Source organism: Hippopotamus amphibius, chromosome 13 (assembly GCF_030028045.1).
Source record: "Hippopotamus amphibius kiboko isolate mHipAmp2 chromosome 13, mHipAmp2.hap2, whole genome shotgun sequence".
In the NCBI taxonomy this organism is placed as follows: domain Eukaryota; kingdom Metazoa; phylum Chordata; class Mammalia; order Artiodactyla; family Hippopotamidae; genus Hippopotamus; species Hippopotamus amphibius.
Window position 1 is genome coordinate 68,314,335 of NC_080198.1, and position 24,695 is coordinate 68,339,029.

At 39.3% G+C, this 24,695-nt stretch overlaps 1 protein-coding gene across 1 annotated transcript in view; it reads left to right on the forward strand.

The window, feature by feature from the left end:
* Positions 1–9,159: 9,159 nt before the first annotated feature.
* Positions 9,160–24,695, forward strand: part of LOC130834480 (rho GTPase-activating protein 20-like) — a 29,259-nt gene continuing 13,723 nt past the window's right edge. Inside the window, exons 1-7 of the mRNA XM_057704624.1 lie at positions 9,160–9,224; positions 10,184–10,351; positions 14,686–14,835; positions 17,250–17,291; positions 17,923–18,007; positions 21,779–21,856; positions 24,309–24,375. Of these exons, the coding sequence (XP_057560607.1) occupies positions 9,160–9,224; positions 10,184–10,351; positions 14,686–14,835; positions 17,250–17,291; positions 17,923–18,007; positions 21,779–21,856; positions 24,309–24,375 (655 nt within the window). The remainder of the gene's footprint in view (positions 9,225–10,183; positions 10,352–14,685; positions 14,836–17,249; positions 17,292–17,922; positions 18,008–21,778; positions 21,857–24,308; positions 24,376–24,695) is intronic.

Genomic DNA, 24,695 nt, shown 5'->3' on the forward strand with positions numbered 1-24,695 from the left:
AGGCTGGGAAACGATGTCATAAGGCATTGTTCTTAAGCGAGTTAGAAGTCAGCCAGGGCTGCCGTCCTCTCAGCAGGGCAGGCAGCTGCTCACAGTGCTGCTGTGCTCTCACCATCATACACTCTGCTCCTTTCTACACAACGTTCCCCTCTGGAACTGCTGATGGGCATTTCACCTTTTGCCCACAAAAGACTCTAGCATCATGAGTCAGCCAGGATTCCATGCGGCACTCTAAGCTCAAAATTCACTCCCTATTCTATTCTTATCAGTAATTATCTCCTGTCATGTTGTCCAGAATAGATCCACCAGATTTTATGAAATGAATACAAAGACTGGATCAACAACATAAACATGTCCCAAATTTGAACAATAGGAAACTCTTATTATTCAACGTCCTCAAAACGAAATCCCCTTGCAAATAAAAGCCCACAGAAATTAAAGTCCAAATGCCTTCATTCCCAATTTTATACGACTGGCTCCGTCTCAGCCAGAGGGTCTTACTTACTTGTCTGGGTTCCCACATCTGCAGCTGTGTCCCAAGCTGTCTTTCATAGGTATGTAGCTTCTTCAGCCTCTTTAAATTCAAATCTCTGGTTAGTTTTACTCTCCAAGGGGTCAGTAGCCACAAAGGAAACTGCAGCTCCACTGCAGAAGTTATCACAAACAAAATTATGATCCCCAAATTAAATGAATGGTGGAATGTCGTTCGATGTTGCTATTCTCAGCCAAAGAGCATGGCAGGTAACTCTTAGTGGTAGCTGTGTGGGAGACAGTGAGAACCTGAGAACACCTGGTTTCAGTCCCATGGCAGGCCAGCCAGCTGCACCAGTGTTGAGTCCACAGCCTGGGCATCTGTGTGTACTGACCAGAAACTGCCCAACAGTTGTATTTCTACATGTATAATATATGTATTTCTGTGTTTCTTCTTGTTTTGTTTTGTTTTGTTTTGTTTTGTTTGGGAGATGCTTGTGGGGATTCCCCCCGTATGTGTTGCCTACTTTCTCTCAGAGAGTGACATGCGAGACATTACTGCCTTCTTATTTAGATATTCTGGTTTCTTCATTTCCTCCTGTCTATTGTCTCATGCAAGACTGTGGTCTAGAGAAAACCTCTACTCCCAGATCCTTCCAAGTGTGTTCTCTGTAGGGGTGAAGTACACTATTCTCCATGAAAATGTGAGGAATGGAGTAGAGACCATCACCCTACTTCCTTAGCACTATGTTTTAACTTAATAATGTACACTGTTTTATTTACTCTGATACTAGTAATTGTCGTCACTTTTCCATAAACGTTTCCTTCCTACCTAGGCAGGCTGAGTTGGACCCAGGTGGGCAGTAGGTAACTAGAGTCAAAATTTAAAAAAAAAAAAATTAAAACACTAGGATCAGGACTTCCCTGGTGGTCCAGTGGGTACGACTCTGCACTCCCAATGCAGGGGGCTGGGGTTCAGTGCCTGACGGGGGAACTTGGTCCCACTTGCGTGCTGCAGCTAAGACGTCTGCATGCCATAACTACGTTCGCATGCTGCACCTATGACCTGGAGCAGCCCAAATAAGTATTAAAGAACAAAAAACAGAAACAAACAAAAAAACACCAGGATCACAATAGAGGCCAGTGAGTCAGGATTACTCTTGTGCACTGTTGGTAGGAATGTAAACTGGTTCAGCCACTGTGGAAAACAGTATGGAAACGCCTCAAAAATTTACTAGAACTTCTAAATGACCCAGCAGTTCTACTTCTGGGTATTTACCTGAAGAAAACAAAAACACTAATTTGAAAAGATATATGCACCCCTATGTTTACTGCAGCATTATTACAACAGCCAAGATATGGACACAACCGAAACGTCCAAGGATGGGTGAATGGATAAAGAAGATGCAGTGTATATAGACACAACAGAATACCGTATAGCCATAAAAGAAGGAAATCTTGCCATTTGTGACAACATGGATGGACCTTGAGGGCATTATGCTAAGTGAAATAAGTCAGAAGAAGAAAGACAAATACCATATAATTTCTCTTTTATGTGCAATATAAAAACCAAAACAAACAAAACAAAAGCAAACTCACAGATTCAGAGAACAGATTGGTGTTTACCAGAAGGAAGAGGGTTGGAGGAAGGGTGAAGTGAGTGAAGGAGAGCAATTGTATGGTGATGGATGGTAACTAGACGTACAGTGCTGATTATTTTGTAGTGTATACAAATATTGATTTATAATGTTGCATACCTGAAATTTGTATAAATGTTATATACCAATTTTACCTTGATTGAAAAAACAAAAAAAGGAAGAAAAAGTAACAGGAGGATACCAAAGTTTAGCAAAACTTTAAGGAGATTCTAGATATCACAGATGTAAGTAGTCAAAAGTTAGTATTCCAAAAGGTTGGGCCACTGAAAAGACAGAGCACAAGCACAGACAAACAAAAAATACTTAAACCTAAACTTCAGGGTAGAAACTTTTCTGTTCTTACGCATTCCTGTCTCAGTAGGATCTGACCATCAGTGTAAGGAGAGAGACTGCAGCTGTGGAGGAAAATGGTGCCAAGAGCTGCAGCTGCAGAATTTTGTTTGTTTTTTGTGTGTGTGTGTGTATTTTCACTTTTTACTTTAACCTGTAAAATTAATACATGCACAAGTTAAAAAAAATAAAACAGTACAGAGTGGTACTAAAAAATGTAAGTTCTCTACCTGACCTCGTTCTCCCACAGCCCATTTCTAACCCAGCTTCCTACTTTTTTAATTAATTTTTATTGGAGTATAGTTGCTTTACAATGTTGTGTTAGTTTCTGCTGTAGAGCCAAGTGAATCAGCTATATGTATACACATATCCCCTCCTTTTTGGATTTCCTTTCCACTTAGGTCACCACAGAGCACTGAGTAGAGTTCCCTATACTATACAGTAGGTTTTCATTAGTTATCTATTTTATACTTAGTAGTGTATATATGTCAATCCCAAAGTCCCAATTCATCCCACCACCCCTTACTCCCTATTTTTAAACATCTTTTATTCTGTTGCTGGTTATTACCATACCTCTGAAACTTATGCTAATTCCTCCACTTCTCATTCATCAACTTTAGATAGTATCTATTGAAAGACGATAAACTTAGTTCATATTTCCTTATCCATTACTAAGTTTTTCCAGTTATAGTGCTTTGGTTCTTCTGGTGGTTATCTATAATTTTAAAGAATATGCTTAAACCCCATATTTCGTTACATCAATTTTAGATAGTATATCTGATTCATTACTAGATAACGTGAGAAAAATCTGTCTGATATTTCCTTCCACATCTCTCTGCTGCCTTAAAAGTCAGACTTCCATTTTTATACATTATCAATGTTATTAATATTAGATTCTCTTTTATAGCTACTATTGTCTTCCAAGTTTTGTTTATATGTTGATTTTACAAACTGAAATAGCATTTACATTATTCCGATTATTAAATTACTCCTTCTTGAAAGACTGAATAGCTCTACCTATTGAGGAAAAAAAGGTAATCTATATCATTAAAATGGAAAGATGAATGTTCCAAGTGTCAAGCTCAAATGGGATTCCTTAAACCCAATCTTCAAGACTTCCTACTAAATTATTCATTTAGCCAATGATACCTTTAATTTCCAAGAAATCTTTCTTCTTTGATTATTCTCATTTCCCAGCCACCTATTCTTTGGCTTCTTGACTCTGAAGATGTTAGGGTTTGGGGTGTTTTTTTTTTTTATCAATTTTTTCTTCAGTTCTCTTAATTAACTGTTTTCTTCAGGAGTCAACTGTTATATCGGTTCCACTTGGACCCTATCATTTTTGCTGCTGGTTTCTACTACACTTTCTGGGGTTTTTTTCTCATACACATGCATGATGAAAAAGACTGATCAATACTGTTAGCATGATTTTCAACTCTGCTATCAGACCTGTCCCTTGAGTGAAAAGATGGATGGTAGGGTCTATGTACATATAAGATGGTACAGTCAGCCCTATGCATCCATAAGTTCCACGGATTCAACCAACTTAAGGTCCAAAATATTCCAAAAAAATTCCAGAAATTTCCAGAAAGCGATACTTAAATTTGCTGCACACTGGCAACTGTGTACCTAGAATTTACATTGTATTAGCTATTATAAGTACTCTGTAGATGATGTAAAGCATACAGAAGGATGTGCATAGGTTATATGCAAATACTATGCCATTTTACATAACAGACTCAAACATCCGTGGATTGTAGTATCCACAAGGAATCCTGGAACTAATCCCCCACAGATACTGAGGGATGACTGTATTCTTTAAGGATACATTGAGATATTTTGTTAATCATGTATTTTTTTTGAAATTTGAAATATATTTTAAAGTATTTTTTTGAAATTTGCCTTTTAAAAATAATGCATGAAAATATCACTTATTTTATTTACTTAGTTTTTTTGTGTGTGCCAGGATTCACTCACTCTATTAGGAATCTGGCTTGGACCAAGGGCCTGGGGGTTAAACATAATTCCCAGGTATGGTCAGCAGGGGGCAGAAAAGGGTAGTGGAACAAGTACTCACTGCCAAGGCCTGGGCATCCCTCTCTTTCCCCTTTCTGCGGAGGTAAAAATCAATTAGTAGGTAGTAGACGGTCCAGAGTGCCAGAATCAGGAGAGAAATTACTCACAGAGACAGTGACCCAGAATGGCGAGTAGGCTGAGGAGGCAGGGGAAAGGTTTAGCCACCATTCACAGCCCGGTCTGTGTCACAGAGACGTGGACAACCAGACATCAGGAGGTGAATCATCAGAGCACTTTCACAGTCCTGACTGCTACTCCCAGCCTGCCCGAAGCCCAAGGTCTGGCTCCTTAAAGTAACAGGAGTCGACGATCCACCTTGGGAGCTGATATAAACTTCCTGTCTGAGAGCTAGTCCATGCTGCCAGCCAAGGGTTCCACAACCAGCCATTTTAAGGAGGACAGAGTAGGGTATGGGCACCAAATGCAAATGCTGACAGTTAATGAAAACACTTAGATACATTCCAATTAAATAATTTGGGAGCCAACCTAAACCTGATGTGGCTTAAATATATTTTCTTCCCTCCTCCAGAGGGGAAACATTGTTCAGTTGTGCAAACATTTTGACTTTGAAATGAGACAAACGTGACTCTAAACTGTTCGGTATATGGTTCTCAGTTACTTAACCTTTCTGAGCCTCAGTTTCTCCATCTCTAAAACTAGAAATAATGATTCTCACCTCACAAATCTGCTGCAAAGAAATGAGATGATGTACATAAACTGCATGGCAAAGAGCTTGGCAACTTGTAGTCAGTCAGTCAACATTGGTAGCTGTTCTAGCTCCCTGTCTTTGTCTTGGAAGAATATCCACCATGCTGCTTGCTATCTCTGAATACAAAGTTTCAGTCTCCTAAAAGTATGACTAACATTAACTGAGGGACTACTGTGTTAGGTACCACAGTAAGTTTTCTGAAGTATAATCTCACTTAAAATTTTCATGATGTACTTTTATCATCATCTCTATTTTACAAATAAGGACATTGCACACCGATTTTCCTAGTCTTTCCACATGGTAAAGAACAAGGAAGGATTCAAAACTAGGTAACTGGATTCCAGAACTCATGCTCTTGACAATACCCAATCTGTTTTCCAATACAGACATTTAATCAAAGAGTTAAAAATCTAAAGGAAAAAACAGAATAGTCTCGTCTTTGCAACGTGTTTAAATGTTGGTACTATTGTCATAGGATCACCTCTTCTATTTGATACTTAGGGCAAAAGTTCAGTGTTCAATGAAATAAATGAAAACGCGCCTTGTCGCAGACACAGAGAATGGACATGTGGACACGGAGGGAGATGGAGAGGGTGGGACAAATTGGGAGATTATGATTGACATATATACACTACCATGTGTAAAATAGATAGCTGGTGGGAACCTGCTGTATAGCACAGGGAGCTCAGCTCGGTGCTCTGTAATGACCTAGATGGGTGGGATTGGGGGTGGGGGTGTAGGGAGATCCAAGAGGGAGGGGATATATGTATACATATAGCTGATCCACTTCATTGTACAGCAGAAACTAATACAACATTGTAAGGCAACTATACCCCAATAAAAAAATTAAATAAAGTTAAAAAAAAAAAGAAAACACACGTCACTGTTTTTCCATTTAGAATTCTTTCATAAAATTAAAAGAACTAACAATGGTATTTTGGAAGAAATTCAGCTTTAGCTATTACATTTAAAGATTACTATTACATGACTAAGGAACCCTTCCTTGATCTTTCTGAGAAGTGTTCTCTCTTTTGCTTCACTAGAAAGGGAAGATGGTGTAAGAATACTTCTTCCTCAACTGATGCCTAAAAAAACAATCACAGTCCTGGTCCTATGTAAGGATCACGCAAAACACTTTTTATAAATACAGGTTTTCTGGATCTGGTAACTCAACATTTCTGGGAGAGGACAGCCTAAAAAGCTCCTCGACGAATATCAGAACTGATTACCAGTGACTAGATTCTAGAAGGGGAGACGTCTTCCTGGCCCCTAACCTCTCCAAAAGGGAGAGGCAGAGAATGGAGATAATTTGGGAACTGGGGAAGGTGCAGAGATATGTCTGCCTACATTTCTTGCCTTAAATAGATTCTGCCAAATGCTTGATGAGAGGCCAGAAAGTGTTGCCCAATGAGCCTCCACGGTTCTAATCACAGTCAAGCATGTCCAGACCAGCACTGTCCCTTTAAAAGTGCTGAATAGTCTCTGGAGGCCACTGTCTATATGCCGCTTCTATGCTAGTTCATTTTAAGAGTGAAGACCTTAACAAAGTCACAAAGGACTAAAAAGACCTGTGCTTCTGGCCTCCACCCACCTTTCCTGACTTACTTCACCTTCCCGTACCTTCTGTTAGTGTCTCCAATCTACCAAACTCTTTCACGTCTCTGAAATGTCATATATTCAGATTCTATCCCTTCCGCAAGAAATATGAAACATCCTCTCCCAACACACATTTTTCTCTTCTCTTCTCTTCTTCTCCCTCTTTCCCTCTCTCTCTTTCCGCTCCTTCCCTCCAACCCTCTTCACCTCTCTCCTTTCCTCTCCACCCTCCTAATTAATTCCAAATTATCTTTTTAAAAAATCTATTATTTATTTTGGCTATGCCGGGTCTTAGTTGTGGCATGTGGGATCTTTAGTTGTGGCATGTGGAGTCTTAGTTGTGGTATGCATGTGGGATATAGTTCCCTGACCAGGGATCGAACCTGGGCCCTCTTCATTGGGAGCACAGAGTCTTACCCACTGGACCACCAGGGAGGTCCCCCAAATTATCTTGTAAAGCTCATTTCACAGGAGCTGTTCAAAGAAGCCGTCCTTGCCTGCCCTCTCCACAAAGTCAGGTGTCTGGTCCGTCTTGTAATTGCTCATCTCACTCTTTAATTTTTCTTTGTAGTACCTACCAGAGTCTGACATAAGAGTTATTGGTGAGATTCTGTTTAATTTCTGTCTCCCCCATTTAAATCTAGGTTTTGTGAGAGAGCTGGGCCAGAGTCCCTTTTGCTCCCTGCTGCCCAGACCTAACCAAGTGCCTTTCCTTCAGTACGGGTTCAAATACTCTCTGTTAAATGAATGAAGTAAAAGGAAGAGAGACTTTTAGATTCTCTCTTTTTTTCCTTCATCCAGGGCAGAAAGCTATATCATTGATTTACTCAATAAAATGTTTTGAATTCCTCCAATGTGCCAATGCCTGTGAGAATTTAATGATACATCAAAAAATAGACTCATTCCTTGAGGTCCTTAGAGTCTAGTGGGGAATAAAAGATATGTATTCAGATAACTATTACAGGAGCCTGCCAGGGAAACCACAAACTTTCTTACATAATCAAATTTCAGTCCTTCACTGTTGTCAGAGCAAAGAGACCATCCCTGTGAGAAAAGATTAGGGGCCTCACTGCCCAGAGGCTGTGTGACCTCCAGAGTCAGCGGGATTTGAATCCTTCCGTTACACTGTGGCTGCTTGGGTTCATGGTACCTAAACTATCTGTGCAGCAGCCTCCTCAACTGCACAATGGTCAGTTTTCTAGTGGAAAGAGAAAGGTGTCTTTACAGGAAATGTTTTTAGCAGATTACCGTAGGTTCGTAAAACTGAAGAAGATATACAGATGGCAAATAAGCCCATGAAAAGATGTTCAGTGTCATTAACTATTAGGGAAATGCAAATTAAATCCACAATGAGATGGAGCTACCCAGCTATCAGAATGCCTAAAATAAAAAATGACACCACCAAATGTTTGTGTGGATTTGGGGAAACAAACACATACAGTACTGGTGAGAATGTGAAATGGTACAGCCACTCTGGAAAATGATTTGACCGTTTCTTTAAAAACAAAAGGTACAACTACCATACAACCAGACATTTGCACTCCTGGACATTTAGCCTAGAGAAAGGGAAACCTGTGTTGACACAAAAATGTGTACACAAGTTTTTGTTGCGGCTTTATTTGTAACAGGCCAAAACTGAAGACAACCCAGTTGGTTAAGCAAACTGTGATACATCATTATCCTGGACTACTACCAAGAGTTACAAAGAAACGAACTATTATACCTGCAACAATCTGGATGAATCTCCAATTATGCTGAGTGGACAAGAGCAAATCCCAAAATGTGACATACTGTATGATCCCATTGGTATAACATTCTTGAAAATGGCAAAAATTAAAGAAATGGAGAAAGATTAGTGGTTGCCAGGGATTAAAGAGGTGGTAAAAGTTGGAGGGAAGTCTACATAGCTGTAGAAGGGTAATTTAAAGGATTGCTGAGGTGATGGAAATGTGCTGTATCTTGACTGTTTCAATGTTAATATCCTAGTTATGATATTGTATCATAGCTTAGAGACATGTTACCATTGGGAGAAACTGAGTAAAAGGTTATAGACTCTGTATTATTTCCTATAGCTACCTGGGAATCTACAGTTATTTCAAAATAAAAAGAGTAATTTTAAAATATGAAAAGGTGGAAGCAAAGTCAGCGAAACAAGTATGGCGTTTGTCAGTTATAGCATAAGCCTCAAAACTCTGACATCATAATGGCCAGTGATCTTGACTACTACGGAATCCTGAGCTTTCGTGGATTTGTCCACAGTACTCTGCCAAGTGCTGTAGACATACTCTGGTTTCAGTGCCAAGAATTGGAGAAAAAACGATGTTCGCGTCAATCAGAAAGCACTTTGAGCTTTTTGGTGGTCATTCAAGGTTTCGCCGCCTCAGGTAGTCTTTTAATATACTATTTTTGATCATCAAAACAGATGGTGGTCACAGGAAGTGTTTTGTTTTATTTCCTCAAAGACATATGAACTAATTTTTAACTTCAGCACTGGTTTCATGAAAAGCTACTGGTGTTCATAGGATTCAGTGCTGCTGAACACAAGTGAGCAGCTTTACATTCCTGGGGTGGAGTGGGGAGTAGGAGACACTTTTTTGGCTCCACGGGGGAGAACTTTCTGTAGATCTATGAAAATGTCTGTTCTATTTATCAAAGAGTATTTTCTGTTCAACTTAGTTGTTTTACCTATCATGACCTGAGAGTTATGTTAGAGCGTAGTCATAGCTCAACCAAATAATAGCTAAGCACTACCATACTTAGAAACTTTTTGATGTTTCCAGCATTATTTGCTGATCTTTGAGAATTTTCCCCCAAATTTGAATACTTAGATAAGATTGGGGTCAATCTTCCAGAATCCTCAGTTATCTAAATTTTTATGTTCACGTGAAACTGCATTGTTGTAATTACTTCTTTGCAAATCTCCATATCCTTTTATTTTATCTATATGAGGCCACACATTGTCCTGTTTTGGGTGGTTGTTGTTGGTTTGGTGGTGGTGGTGGTTTTTACCTTCTTGTCATACTCTCTACCTTTGGCCTCTTGGTTCTCCTCTTCCTAACAGTTCCTGAGCAGCTTTGCTGCTTTCTTCTTTTCCCCACCTTTAAGAGTCCACATGCCCCAGGGTTTTGTTCCTGAAACTGTTCTCTGTCCATATCAACTCCCTAGGTGACCTCATTTCTTTCAGGAACGTTCTATAACTTACTGACTCCTGAGTTTGAGCTATGAAGCCCTGTTTGGGAGATTGAGTCTAATTTTTAGAGGTGTGTCGCGCTTGACATTTAACATAAACTCCATCCCATATCTGACCAGCGACTCGCTGTTCTATGGTGTTTGTGTTTTGCAGGAGAAGCCCTTCCGTTGAGGTGGACACCCACAGCCAAAATACTACATCCTCTGAGGGAGCCAATCATACCCTGCTGATCCACAGCCCCGTAGAACTCAAAAGAGGCTGGAGGAGGCAGAAGCAGCACCTCTTCTTATACAGCGATGTGTTGCTTATATCTAATACCAAGTGCGTATACATGGCATGCTCTCCCGAGGATCATAAAATTGCACATTCGCTAACCCTTATTGTAGGAAAATATGACAGTGTCTCTCTTGCCCGGGGCTTGCAGACAGATGATAAAAATAAGAGGGGGAAATTACAGATTGTGATGAGTGCTTCTGATACAAGGGAGATAGGGTACCGTGTAGAAGATGGGACCATCTTAGAGAGGGGTTGTGCAGGAGAACCTCTCAAGGCGGCAGCCTCTAAACTGGACCTGCGGGGTGAGCAGCAGCCACCATCCCCAGCCAAGGTGCATGAGTCTCCTAGGTGTCTAGGCCCAAGTGGGTGCAGCTCAGTCCCCTGGAGGGAGGAGTTCAGGGAAGGCCAGTGTGACTGGAGCCTAAAGCAGGGGGCGTGACATTAGATGTGATATGGTAGTCAGGTCACAGAGGGTCTCCACAGGCCTGGAAGGGGTTGAAATACTATGCTGAAGGGTGTTTAACTAGGATAGGAGCCATATCTAGTGTATATTTTTAGCAGAATGTTCTAACTATTGGAAGATGATGGACTTTTGGGTAAGCAAGAGTGGAAGCAGGGAGACTAGTTAGAGGAGGCAACAGTCCTGATGAACAGGAACAAAGGCTCCATCGTGGGGTTGACAGTGAAAATGAAAGATGAGGCCAGACAGATCTGGAATACATGTTGGAGACAGAACCAACTGGGTGCACTTTGCTCTCAACCCTGAATACAAATGCAACTAATACCATAGACTTGGTGGCTTAAACAACAGAAACTTATTTTCTGATAGTTCTGGAGGCTGGAGGTCCAAGATCAGGCACCAGCGTAGGGAAGTTCTAATGAGAGCTCTCTTCCTGGCTTGCAGATGGCTGTCCTCTCACTGTATGTTCACATGGCATTTCCTCAGTGCATGGATGTGGGGGGAGTGGAAGAAAGCTCTCTCCCTCCTCTAACAAGCCCATCCATCCTACTGGATTAGAATCTTAGCCTCATGACCTCATAAGCCTTAATTACACCCTAAAAGCTCCATCTCCAAATATAGTCGTGTTGGCAGTGAGGGCGTCAGGGTGTGAAGGTGTTGGCAGGGAGCGGGGGGAACACAATTCTTCCATTGCAATAACTAGCAGGACTGAGTGCCACCAACCTTGCACAAATTTTCTCCACAATTTTTAGAAAACTACCTACAAGATCATTCCCATAATACATTTAGGTATAGTCATGATCATTATTAATATGAAAGAAAAATTGTTTTTTTTTATTCCAGAAAGAAACAACAAAAAAGAAATAGCCGTCTGTGATAACAAATGTACTTCTTCCCTGTCGTGCCTCATCTTTTTAGATGGAGGACCGTGTTATGCCCTGAATCAGTCTGTTCCAATTAATAATCTGAGTTTAGCACCCAGTTTTTCCACTTGCCATAAGAAGGGGTGGAGGGACTGAATGAAGTTTCCTTTTACCTCAGCTCACCTTCAGACTTCAGGTGAAAACTCACTCATCTTTAGACTGATGCTACAGAAATCAACACAAATGGAATAAACAGCTGATTGCTACCTATGTAGTTGGTCAGAATAAGTAAATTTTAGCTTGTATGTAATAATAAGGGGGATTAAAATGTTTATTTCTTCACAAAGAAATTATATTTCTCCAGTTGTGTGGGATGTTAATATTCAGTGAAAATTGTTTTGAGGTTTTTGTCCTTTCTTTTTCATACTGCATACACTAGAAAATTCTGTTCTCAAGAATTAAACTCAGATGAAACCTTCAATATCACTTTTGATATTTATTAGAATGCTTAATAAATTATTTTTCAAATAAAATTATTACCTCTGTTGTTTAGAACAGGATCTGCTTTGTAAATACTAAGATATTAATACTAGTAGAGGTCCATGAAGAATTTACAAATGGGAAGGGACTGTACGTAGCTCACACCGTCTTTAGACATCACTATCCTCATGTTTAGTTATTGAAGAATACAGAAACAATGAAAAAATGAATTTTATTTAGGTCAAAAGATGACGATTACTATTAATTTACCAGTGAAATGACAGATACTTACAGAATACACCACAATCCCTTCTCCTAAGCATCTAAGGGGACACCCCTGTGTAGAGAGAAATCTCCCTAGACTCCTATAAATTCCACAAACCATTGGGGCTTACTCCCTGGTATAAAGGTTGAGGTAAAGGAAAGGAGAGGGGTATCCATAGTAAGGGACACACGATAGAAATGAAAACTGCAGCCCTCCTCTCCCTTCTTCTCGAGTTAGTTTACATTAGCTTTGTTCTTTCTGACCTCTACTGAGAAAATCTCACTGAGTTGTGACTGAGTGTGAAGAAACACAATGAGACCCTAGGAGAATCACTGTAGTATAAAGCTTTGTTGTGATACAGTTTAAACATTTCCAAGCTAGCATCTAGCTCTGTTGGTATAATATCATGAGATATATCATCTCACTCCACAAATAAAAGAACAATCCCATCAGAAAGCCTGGTGGCTCTGTGGGAAGAGGTGGGGCTGAGGACAGGCAAGAGGAGGAGGCTTCTTCAGGGACCTACAGGTCAACACCCATGGAGGCCAAGTGGTTATGAGCACAGGCTCATGAGTCAGGTTGTCTGAGTTCAAACCCTGTTTCTGTTGCTTTTGGCAATTCACCTAACCTCTCTGTGAGTTTCCTCATCTGTAAAATGGTGCTAAAAAAGACTGCCTGGTGTGGTTGTTTGACAATTAAAGGAAATAGTGTTTATAAAATATTTACAATAGTGCTTGGCATATGCTAAGTGCTCAATGTTATAGGAGAGTGGAAACCATGCTCTGGACTTTTGGATAACTCCTAGGTTTGGTTTCAAGGGAGTGGATAATTTTGGCACTTCCTTTCACTAAGAAGAGAATTACTGAAATGACTTTTGCAAGGTCAGTGTATTGGGAAGTTTCTGCACAGTACTTTGGGTGTCAATACACATGGATATCTACATCAGAAAAAAAAATCTATAAAATCCAGCAGATAGGTGTCTATCTTCCCCATTGGCCATATATTTTTAGCTTCATAATATCTTTAGAATTACTATGTAGAAAAAGAATTTTATCTGATAATTGTGTTTCATAGAAATCTTAAAATACACAGACATAGGGTAAAACTGTTGAAATTAAGTGTAGAAAAAAGCCACCTCGAATTATAAGGTATGTTTCCATATATATATATATATATATATATTCATAGTGCCCACTGAATCTAGATTATCCTTCAAGTGGGCTTCCTGCAAAATTATTTTCATTTCATAAATCCCACTGAAGAGTTGTAGCTTTAACTGTTCCATGAATCAGTAGAGTCACAGGGATTTCTGCACGTGAGGTGTCTTTGATCTCATTCTACCTTTAGTGTTTCTACATGTGGTTCTGGCTAGTGGGGAGTTCCAGAGCAGTGTGCCCAAGTCCCCTAGGCATCTTTCATAGGACTTGTAAAGATCTAAATCCTAGGCCCACCTAAGTGTTCAATTTGTGAATTAACCAAAAGATATGGTAGTTTCCATATCAGAAGTCAAAAGAGAATCAGCAGAAACTGTCAGAAAGCAGTTTCACTGGTGACAATCACCTTCTGACTCCCCAGAGATAAATGGGAAGTATATCTATCACTTACACATGAGACACCCTAGCCACTGGTCTGAGATTGACTGACTGATTTTTCAGTTGGGGTTCAGCCTGTATGCTAACAGTTTTTCAGTTTTAGCTATAATCAAAGAGAAAATTGTATGAACAACATCTTGAGAAAGGAAACTTAAAATAACCTATACTAAAAAATCTTTTTAAAAATTAAGGTTGAAAATGTATTTTAAATCTCTCTAATCCCAGCTTTTATTTTGCCTGTCTCTGCTAGGAAAAAGACTGTATAATTATTTTTACAAACCATGTACCATGTATCTTTGTTCAGCCCCTCAATACTTTTTGAAGTAGGCAAGACGTGAGTGTATAATAAATTATAATTACAAAAATACATATATAATATATAGTGTCATAAATAACAAATATAAGAATGAGTTAATGGTTCTCTAAAAAAAGCTCTAAAATATAAACGATGGTCCATACTCAACACTCAACATTCAGAAAATGCCTATTTCCTGCCATCGAGGAAGTGCTTTCAGGGCCTTCCTGGACCAGCCTCTGCTCAGCACACACTTTGAAAAGGTCTATCAAACTACTCGCTATGCTGTGCACACAGAGTAACAGAGATGAAGGAGACATGCTTTGCCCTGGAGCAGTGAGAACTAGCATCCTTAGCATGAACACAGCTTCTCCCATTACATTTAAGAAACAGACTAACAGAAGTGTTGTTTGGTTCTTTCCAGGTATAAAAAGAACTTGAAGGTAAAAAATGAAATACCACTGAGCACCATGTGGACTGCCAACTGTACAGACAAAGTTGGTGAAGCCAACATTGGTGCCAGGAAGTCCTTTGTCCTAGGCTGGCCCATGGTGAACTTTGTGGCCACCTTCAGGTAAGACCTACAGCTTGGTCCTGTATTTGTAAGGGTTAAAAAAGGAAAACACTTAAATCTGATCGTATATCACGCCAGTGATCACCTTTTGACAGCCCATGACACTTGTATGCCTTGTACTTTCCCCAAAAACGGTTTTTATGTGCAAATACATGCATATTGATCATAAATAGTGGGAACTACTGGAATAACTTCCTGTGGTTTTGACCAGCGGTTTTTCAATGGGCCATGTGAGCTTGGGAAGTTGCATCTTCATGTGTTCATGGTGTTCGTGTATCTGGAAGGAGGAGCATGAGAGCAAGACCCTAGGAACCCGCTCCAACTTCCTGCCCCCTAATCTCAAGGGAGTATCTGTGTCTTTAAATCACTAGAATATCTTTCTTGAGCAAGTACAATTACATTTGAAAAACTGACTTTATATTCCCAAATTAATTCCCTTAAAAACAGGATTTAATTAGACACATAACATTCATCATTTCATCAAATACTAGGTCGCCTAAATTGCTGTGTACAGGTTATCTTATTTGGTGTCTGCAGAGGGGTGACAGTCTAAAACAAAGGTATGATTTCATGGAGTACAGGTCAGTTTTCCAAGACGCATCCTTAGGCTGGAGTGAGGATGGGGAATGTGGACATCCTAGGTCGACACTGCTGGGTTCCCAGGGGTCACGCAACACTTATGCCTGCCCTTCGGGAACAACCACACCTCAAGTCTCATTCTTATGCACACTGAGTGTTCATCACAGGCACTCAACACTCCTCTTTCTTGTCCCCCCTGCCCCACTCCACCAAAATCTCTGGCACCATCACAAAGACAGGACAACGAAAATGTTGCCAAGTTGTTAATTTATACTCTATTCTAGAATGCAGCTGTTGACTTCAGGAACGTTTTCAAAGCTTTTTGGGAAGAAACATGATTTGTGTCATTTTCTACATGTCTACTTTCCATGACTTACTTCTCGAAAGATTATCAGCTCCTATGGCTTAACATCTTTTCCATGTTGCAAGTGAAAGGAAGCAGTTTCAACTGGGAATATTCAAAGATTATGATAAGGGAGGGTCCAACATTCTTGTTTTCTAGTGAGGGGGGAATGCGAAAGGCAGGTTCACACGTGTCATACTGGCTAAAAATCTGTGTAAGAACATATACGGCATGTATGACAATGCCTGGCACCTAGCGCTTTTGCCATTGGCTGTTTTGCTCTCCCGCAGACTGCCATGAGCAATTAGAAGCTGTGTCATGTACATATGTCGGTTGCGGAGATAAGTGGGCATTTCCACTTGCTGATTAAAACACGTCCTGAAATGGTGATGGAGGGGGCAGGAGCAGCGTTGCAGACAGGAAAATAAAATGTGGCAGCCCCTGGAGAACATATATATTCTGGGTATATACCCAAAGGAAATGAAAACACACATCCACACAAAAATTTATACACACATGCTCACAGAAGCATTATCCACAATAGCCAAATAAACAAGCCTAAGTGTTTATCAACTGATGAATGTATAAACAAAATGTGGTACAGGGCCTGAGGTTGGGGGGATGGGGAGTGACTGCTTAATGGACACTGGGTTTGCTTTTGGGTGACGAAAATGCTCCAGAACCAGATAGTGGTGAGGGTTGCACGATACTGTTAATGTACTGAAGGTCACTCATGGTCAATTTTATGTTATGTGAAATGTACTACAATAAATAAAAGCTAGTAAGTGATAAGTCCACACATGAATGAGACTTAAAACATTTTCAGCTTTGGATAGTAAATGCTGCACAAACTTTAGCAGACAAACTACTACTCTTTAATAACTTAGCAGTAGGTAGATTGATCTCGATCAGAGGATCACAGTACTGAAAAACGTGTTTTCTAGAAACTAATTTAATGTATTACAATCTGCTATACGCTATACACATAAAGGAATAAAATACTGTAGGGTTTTTTCCCTAAAAAGATACTCTTGTTTCTGGGACAAGACAGTTCCATCCAAATGCCAGTTCCTAAGTATGATGTAATCTGAATAATAATGTCCTTTATACCTGAATCGCACTTCCAGCTGCAAGAACACTCTGAGGTATAATTAACCCTTCTTCAGTTCTGAAAACTGAAGCTCAGAGTGGTTAAGCGACTTGCCCGTGATGACACAGCTTGCATCACACAGCTGCAATCAAGTGTTTAGATTCCAAACCAATTTCTCTTAAGATCTACTTGCGATCGCTGTAATACTGCTTGAAAAAGAGCAGAGTCCATCCATCAAAAGCCCAGTTATGAGGAAGGTACAACTTACACATGCATACATATCGGTTACCAACTGGCTGCTGATATTTTTATCTGGAATGGCACTTGATATGTTAGTACAAGTCTTAATATGTTAGTGTAAGTATTTCATGTAATTTTTTCTCCCACTTTTTAATATTACAGTTCTTCCGAACTAAAGGAAAAATGGCGCTCTTTCCTTCAAAGGTATTTTGTATACATATCTTAAATCTTTAATCCATGATAGAAGAATACAAATCTCTTCAAGGCAGTGCCCCCAAACTTTTCTCCCTCTCTTTGGTAGGAATTGTTAGACTACCCTCTTGTGTAGATTTATCATGGCTCCTACTGCAAATAATGTTCTCTCATTTACATGTATGTTCTGCTTATTTTTGAGGAAGTTCTGATGATCACTCTCATCTTTCCCTTTTCTCCATCCTGATGGCCGGAGCTAACATTATTCTCAAAACATATATTACATTTCCATAAGTGCAGGTTACTGACTGTACTGAATGATTCTCAAAGCAACTGCTACTTCCTACCCTTGAACCCAGGAAGGCACTGGGCCTGCCAATCTAGGCAGGAAAGCTTTGAGGACTGGATCTGCTGCCCACATCTCACATGACAAAGGAGACCTGTTATTTTCTGGGTCATATCTTATTTTCCTGAAACATTTTTGCATATTTTCTTCCAACCCCTAATTTGATTTTGTTGAGTCTATCTGTATGCTTTCAGAATAAAAAAGACTATTTAAAATATTAGCAACACAGATTGATTTGAAAATAAGCTAATAGCTAATTCGTCTACTCTGTTTTGGGTTATTACTGAATTTTATTAGGTACATCAAGTTAGCCAAAGAGAAGGACCAGCCAAAAAGCATTCCCCTCAAAATCTTCACTGAGGACATCAAGAACTGTGCCTGTGTAAGTGTTTTTAAGATCAAACATGAAATTCCAAGTTCTTGGCTTAGCAAAATGAAACTGATAGAGATATACAGGAGAGAGAAAGAGAGAGAGAGAGATGGGATGGGTGGGAGGGAGGGAGAATGAAAGAGAGTGGAAAGAGAGAGGGAGTATTTAGAAAGTACTATGTGGGAACATGTATTTTCCTATAAAAATGTGTGTCTTCACACACACACACACACACACACACACACACACACAAGGGTGAGTCAGAAATGATCTGCACTCTGGCTGTAGAATTTAACTTTCAGAAAAGACAAATACATCATTTTTCGATGTAATCTCCTCGCTTTTCAACACACTTTGTCCATCTGTCAACAAGCTTTCATATTCCCTCATTAAAAATGTTCAAATGCACTGCTGTCTTCACTTCTTCATCAGAAGTGAATCTGGCTCCTTCTTGATGGCTAACACTTGTGTGACCTTCCTTGAACTCCTCTATCCATTCATACACACTTCGTCACAACAAAACACTTTCTCCATACTGCGCACAAAGTCTTCGATAAATATCGGCACCGGGTACACCCTCAGAGCACAAAAAACAAATCACTGCACGCTGCTCTTCTTTTGTGCAGATCACAAGTGGGGCATCCATTTTTGCTTGCACTGCAGTTACAAATGAACTGATGTAACACGTTCACACCTCCACACCAGTGACTGCGGAGACAGTAGCCTTGAACAGAAAGCGCTGATAAGACAGTACAGCCAACAGAAGTTTTAATATAACCGGAGTGCGGATAATTTTTGACTCTCCCTCATAAAAAGTGAATCCTAGGCAATATGAAGCAAGAGGAATCCACGACAGCTACACTGTTTAAGCATGGAAAGAATACTGACCGTTAAGTGTCCATAATATTTCTCTGGATTCTTCTAATAACGACTTTAGCGGTTCACTGTAATAAAGTAATTTTCATAAGCAGGTATTTCCTATCGAAATTAAACATTTTTTCTTCTAATTGTTGCTACTTACATACATTGTGGTTTGGATTGTTTCCACAGTTTTTTTTTTTCCTGTGATGTTTTTATTTGGAATAATTGCAAACTTACAGAAAAGCTACAAAAATAAAAACAGTGCAAAGAATACTCCATATACCCTTGACCTAGATTCATCTATTTATGAACACTTTGTTCCATTTGCTTTATCATTTCTCCCTCCCTCTCTCTCTCTCTCTCTGTAGGTGTATGTGTCTAACTATTTTTGAGGGTCATACATACACCATGGCCCTTTATGCTTAAATACTGAGGTATCTCCTAAGAATGAGGATCTTCTCTCATATAACCACCACACAGTTATGACCTTTACTAAATTTAACATTGATGTAATACTTTAATCAACCATTCATGTTCCCATTTTGTCAGCTGACCTCAGTGCTGTCCCCTTTCCAGTACAGGATCAAGGGGATGGTGTTGCTTTTAGTCATGTCAAATGCAGAAGACTTCTGAAAGGTCTTTCATTCTGAAGAATGTCAGGATCGAATTGAGCTGAAAGGGATGACACTCTGAAATTACCAGCATATTTCTACCTGATTTTGTTTCCGCTGTTGGAGAAAAAAAAAGTCACACCATTAGCCCCAGTTATCTGTATATCATTTAATTTCTGAACGTGTACTGTAGTAGCCAAAACATTTACAGTGACAAGATATTCTGGGTACTTTTTATGACATTCTGTTCTGCTCTAGTTTACAGTAGCTCTAGATCACACAAAATAGTATTTGCAGACAGAAGAAGAGGTAGTTTAAGACAGTTATTTCCTGGCCAACAGCAAAAGCCATGCAAATATTCTGATCTGTTTCTGAGCACCAGATAAATGCAATGGTTGAGGGAGATGAGACGAGAGAGTTCTCCTGTAGCAAAGCCCACTCTTTATCTCTGCCAGCTTTGATTTGTGGCAGCGGGATACACTCAGAATTTTTCACAGAAAATCACCTTGAAATTTTAAAAAATCAACTTTATATATAATTTACACAGAATAAACATTTCTGATGTTTTTCATTCCTGAAGATCCAAGTTTCCCTCTGGTACTACCTCATTTCATCCTGAGGAAACTGTCCTTAGCTTTTCTTGTACAGATCTGGTGCTAACAGATTTTCTTAGTTTCTTTTATCTAAAAATGTCTTTACTTTGGGAGACTTCCCTGGCAGCCAAGTGGTTAAGACGTTGCCTTCCAATGCAAGGGGTGCAGGTTCAATCCCTGGTCAGGGAGATAAGATCCCACGTGCCTCAGGGTCAAAAAAAACCAAAAACCATAAGACAGAAGCAATATCGTAATAAAGTCAATAAAGACTTTTTAAAAAGTCTATCTCACCTTAACTCTTGAAGGCTATTTTTGCTGGCTATAGAATTTTGTTTGCAAATGTTTTCCTCTCAGCACTTTAAAGATGTTCCATTGTCTTTTAGTCTCTGTGTTTTCTGATGAGTATTCTGTGCTCAAACATTAATCCCCTGTATGTGATTTGTCATTTTTCTTTGGCTGCTTTCAAGATTTTTTCGTTATTTTTCGTTTTTAGCAGCGTGGCGATGAAGTTTCAAAGCATGGTCTTTTTTGAATCTGCCTGTTTGGCATTTTCTGAACTTCTTGAATTTGTAAATTTATGTCTTTCACCAAGTTTGCAAAATTTTAATCATTATTACCTCATATTAATTTTCTATAAATTGTCTTCCTATTTTTTTGGAGCAGTTTCTTACTGTGATGTGTGGTAGAGCTATCATAAATACCCTATTCACGGGCAGAGCTCGGAATGGAACTGGAATCTTTAAAATTTTCAATCTCATTTCCTAGATTCATTTATTTTATTTAATTGACTCAACAGATTTCTTTTTTTTAATTAATTAATTTATTTATTTATTTTTGGCTGCATTGGGTCTTTGTTGCTGTGCACGAGGGCTTTCTCTAGTTGCAGCGAGAGGCGACTACTCTTCATTGCAGTGCGTGGGCTTCTCATTGCGGTGGCTTCTCTTGTTGCAGAGCACAGGCTCTAGGCGTACAGGCTTCAGTAGCTGTGGCACATGGGCGGAGCAGTTGTCACTCTCGGGCTCTAGAGCACAGCCTCAGTAGTTGTGGCACACGGGCTTGGTTGCTCCTCGGAATGAGGGATCTTCCCTGACCAGGGATCGAACCTGCGTCCCCTGCATTGTCAGCTGGATTCTTAACCACTGTGCCACCAGGGAAGTCCTCAACAGATTTCAATCATGAAAATCTTAGTAACCATGATACCTGACACAGAGAAAGTACTCACTAAATAGTAGTTTTTTTAGAAATATATTTTATAGCCAGCTCTTATTCTAATTTTACTTATTTACTTTACTATGTAATTGCAAAGCAATAAAACCATACTATAAAAACACAACTCAGGAAGAGAGAAGAGGGTCCAGATCCTTCTTTTTAAACTATCCTTCCTCCATTATAGACACAGCCTTAAGGTGCTGAAGACCAGCCCATGTGCCCTCTCAGAATTCTGTCTTTCTCTTTCTTACTTAAGCTTCTATATTTTGTGTGCCACAAATCCTTTAAGAGAAATATCTGTTTTACTGAAATGCTTTCTCCTAGCTAGCTTCATGTTATATAAAGAAATGGAAATCAACTATAATTAGGGGTTTGTGTTCTACATGCGCTTTACATTGTCATTACCTGAAAACAAGCTTTGCCTTTAGAATATGGATAAATAATTTGACAATAGTTATTTACTCACCTGTTTAAAACTTATTTATAGCAATTTTTCTTGCTTCTTGCAGTCTGTAACTATAACAGTAACAAATTCAGACACAGTGAATGATGTTATCAACATGTCACTTTCAAAGCTAGGAATAACTGTAAGTACCTGAAAGTTATTTTTAGTTAAAAACCAACTTTGATTTTTGAGATTTGTGTGTGTGTGTGTGTGTGTGTGTAATGTACCTACCATCATAAGACAGCTGATTATTACAGATATGTAAGTCATATTTTGTCCCCTAAATTTAGAAGTTGAAGGCAGCAAAGCTATATTATTAGCCTATGCATGTTATTCTTGTATTCTCATTTTAAATTTTGTGTGAGTTGAAAGTCACAGCATAATGAAATCGGGCTATAATTTTAGAGTGCTAATGAAAACGTGCTTTTTATTGTCTATATTATATATATAGACAATAAAATCTTATAAGATTCTAAACATCTCCTCCTCTCTAGGACTGTTCTTTCTGTATCTTCATTCCTGATTCCTCTAGTCCCATCCCTATTTATCCTGATTGCCACCTGAGGACTCAATCTCAGCATCAGAAATCCTAAATGATATGTTTTGTTGTAAATTTGACATAAAGACCACCTGGCTAGACACTACATCCCCTTGATGCAGGTCCTGAGAACTAGGTGGCTAATGCCACCTGTGAACTGGTAAAGAAGAGAAGTTCTGAGTAAGACCATGGATCTGGGGGCATCTGTGTACACATCACTTTCATCTTGTTTTGCTTTCAAGTGTCTGTTCCTTTTTTTTTTTTTTTTGATATTTTGATTATTTTATTTGTTAAAGCTCTTTATTGGAATATAATTGCTTTACACTCTTGTACCAGTTTTTGAGGTACACCAAAGTCAACCAGCTGTATTTATACACATATCCCCATATTCCCTCCCTCCCGCGACTCCCTCTCCTTTATGTTTTGATAGGACTGTTATGGCTTGTAAGAATTTTTTGGTGAAAGGGATGGCTATGGGGATGAGGGTGCATAGGGGAAAAGAGAGGGAGAGGGACATTCAGATGGACAGAATTGAAAAAAGCACTTGTAAAGCACGGCTCCTTATATAAAATTTATATATACAAATATGAATATATATTTATATATATATATATATACATAAATGCGAAAATGTCTTGCTATTGTGAAATGACATAATTAAAATATTTGTATTTAAGTTTTGTCTGACTCAGTGGTATAATAAAGCCCCTTAAAAACTCAGGGCAGCCAGAATTTGATATAAGAAAGCGTTGATTCTGTAAAGATGGAATTTAATAATACATTATAAATAAAATTGAATTTATATGCACTGGGTGAAGTACCCCTCTGCATTGATTTCTAACCTATTTGATACGTATGTCCTGAATAAGAATTAAATCTCACAAGAGAGTGGTTTTAGGGATAAGGCTGGGGAGACTCATTAATGTTAGAGCTCATTTTATTTCATTTTTGTAATTTTCCTTTGCTTAAAGTGATCAATCTCACTAGACAAGAAAAAATTTCTATTTTAATGAAGAATTGGGGTTATTTGCCTATATGTGTATGCCTGATTTAAGGGATTCCAACACAGTTTTTTCAATCTTTACCTTAAAAGAAAAGATTTTTTATTAGCTTTCACTTCTTATTTGCAATACAATTTTGAGCAGGTTTAGGGGTGTGTGTGTGTGTGTGTGTGTGTGTGTGTGTGTGTGTGTGTGTGTGACTGCTTCCACTACCTGGGACCTTGCCTCCTTCATGGCAAGGCCATGGTTTTTAATCAGAAGTCAAGGGCAAGCATAGTACCTATCACCAACAACTCTATTTCAAACATTTTTTTGCTTTATCCTCTCCTGGAGGACTCTTTAATTCAGCATTTTTTATAATTTAGGCTTGTTTCAAATGGGATATCCAATATTCCTAGGCAGTGATTGTTTTCTGCATCTGACACTCTCTAGGCTACAGTCCTTGTCCCTTCTCTCCCTTGAATGGCACTCATCTGCATCAGAGCCAGTGGGCTGACTTGATTCTGCCATCTACTCAAAGCCTCTTGGGCATCTGTCTCCTTTTGCTCATGGTTGCTGAGCTTATGATGCCTTTCAAGTTGTACTTTGCTCAGGAATGGTCACGGCAGAGTGTGTGGCTCTCTGGACAACATGCTTGTCTGGGCTGGGATATTCGAAGCCAAAAGCCAACATTCTCCAAGGAATCTAGAGACAGCAGAAAGCAGGACTCCTGAGATTAGACTTCTCCTCCACAGCGAAGGGGCATTACTGCGATTTTTTTTATGCCATGGGCCGCCCACAAAGTGAGGGGCTAATTGCACTGTGGTACCATAGATCCCCACCCTTTACCAAAAAGGACAAGAATCTCAGAAGGTCCACTGGAGGCTGCGAAAGAGACAGGAGATACTGAAATCAGCATTGTTAACTCAAAAATTGTAGCCACCCCCATGCACCACATAGCATTTATACTGGCCCAAATTCTTTCTCTTTGGAAGTATAAAAGTGCTAAGGAAATGGGTTCTTCAAGTACCTACTGGGAAGATTTGCTGTGACACACAGTTCTTTTTGTCTCCAAGGGCTCTGAGAAAGATTACCAGCTGTGGGCCAGTTCTGGTAAGAAAGAGGCCTCATACCCACTCATCGGTAAGTGTCAGGGAAAACCTAAGATGGGGTTGATTGGGTTCAAAACTGTAACTCTAAAGTCTCAAAGTAATAGCTGATCAGTCTTGAACTTAAATACCCTTAAAAATGAAAATCTCATGCAATATTTATTCATACATTTATTAACGAATTCCAAGCACTTACTCTATCCTGAGCACTAATAACATCTCTTCATTCAGCAACTTACGGTCTAGCTGGGGAGAGAAATGGGAATTTTTCTTCTTTACTTTTTTCACTTGACAAACAGACTTGTCTTGAAAACATTGATTTACCTCCCTACGTACTTAGGTATGAAAGCAACA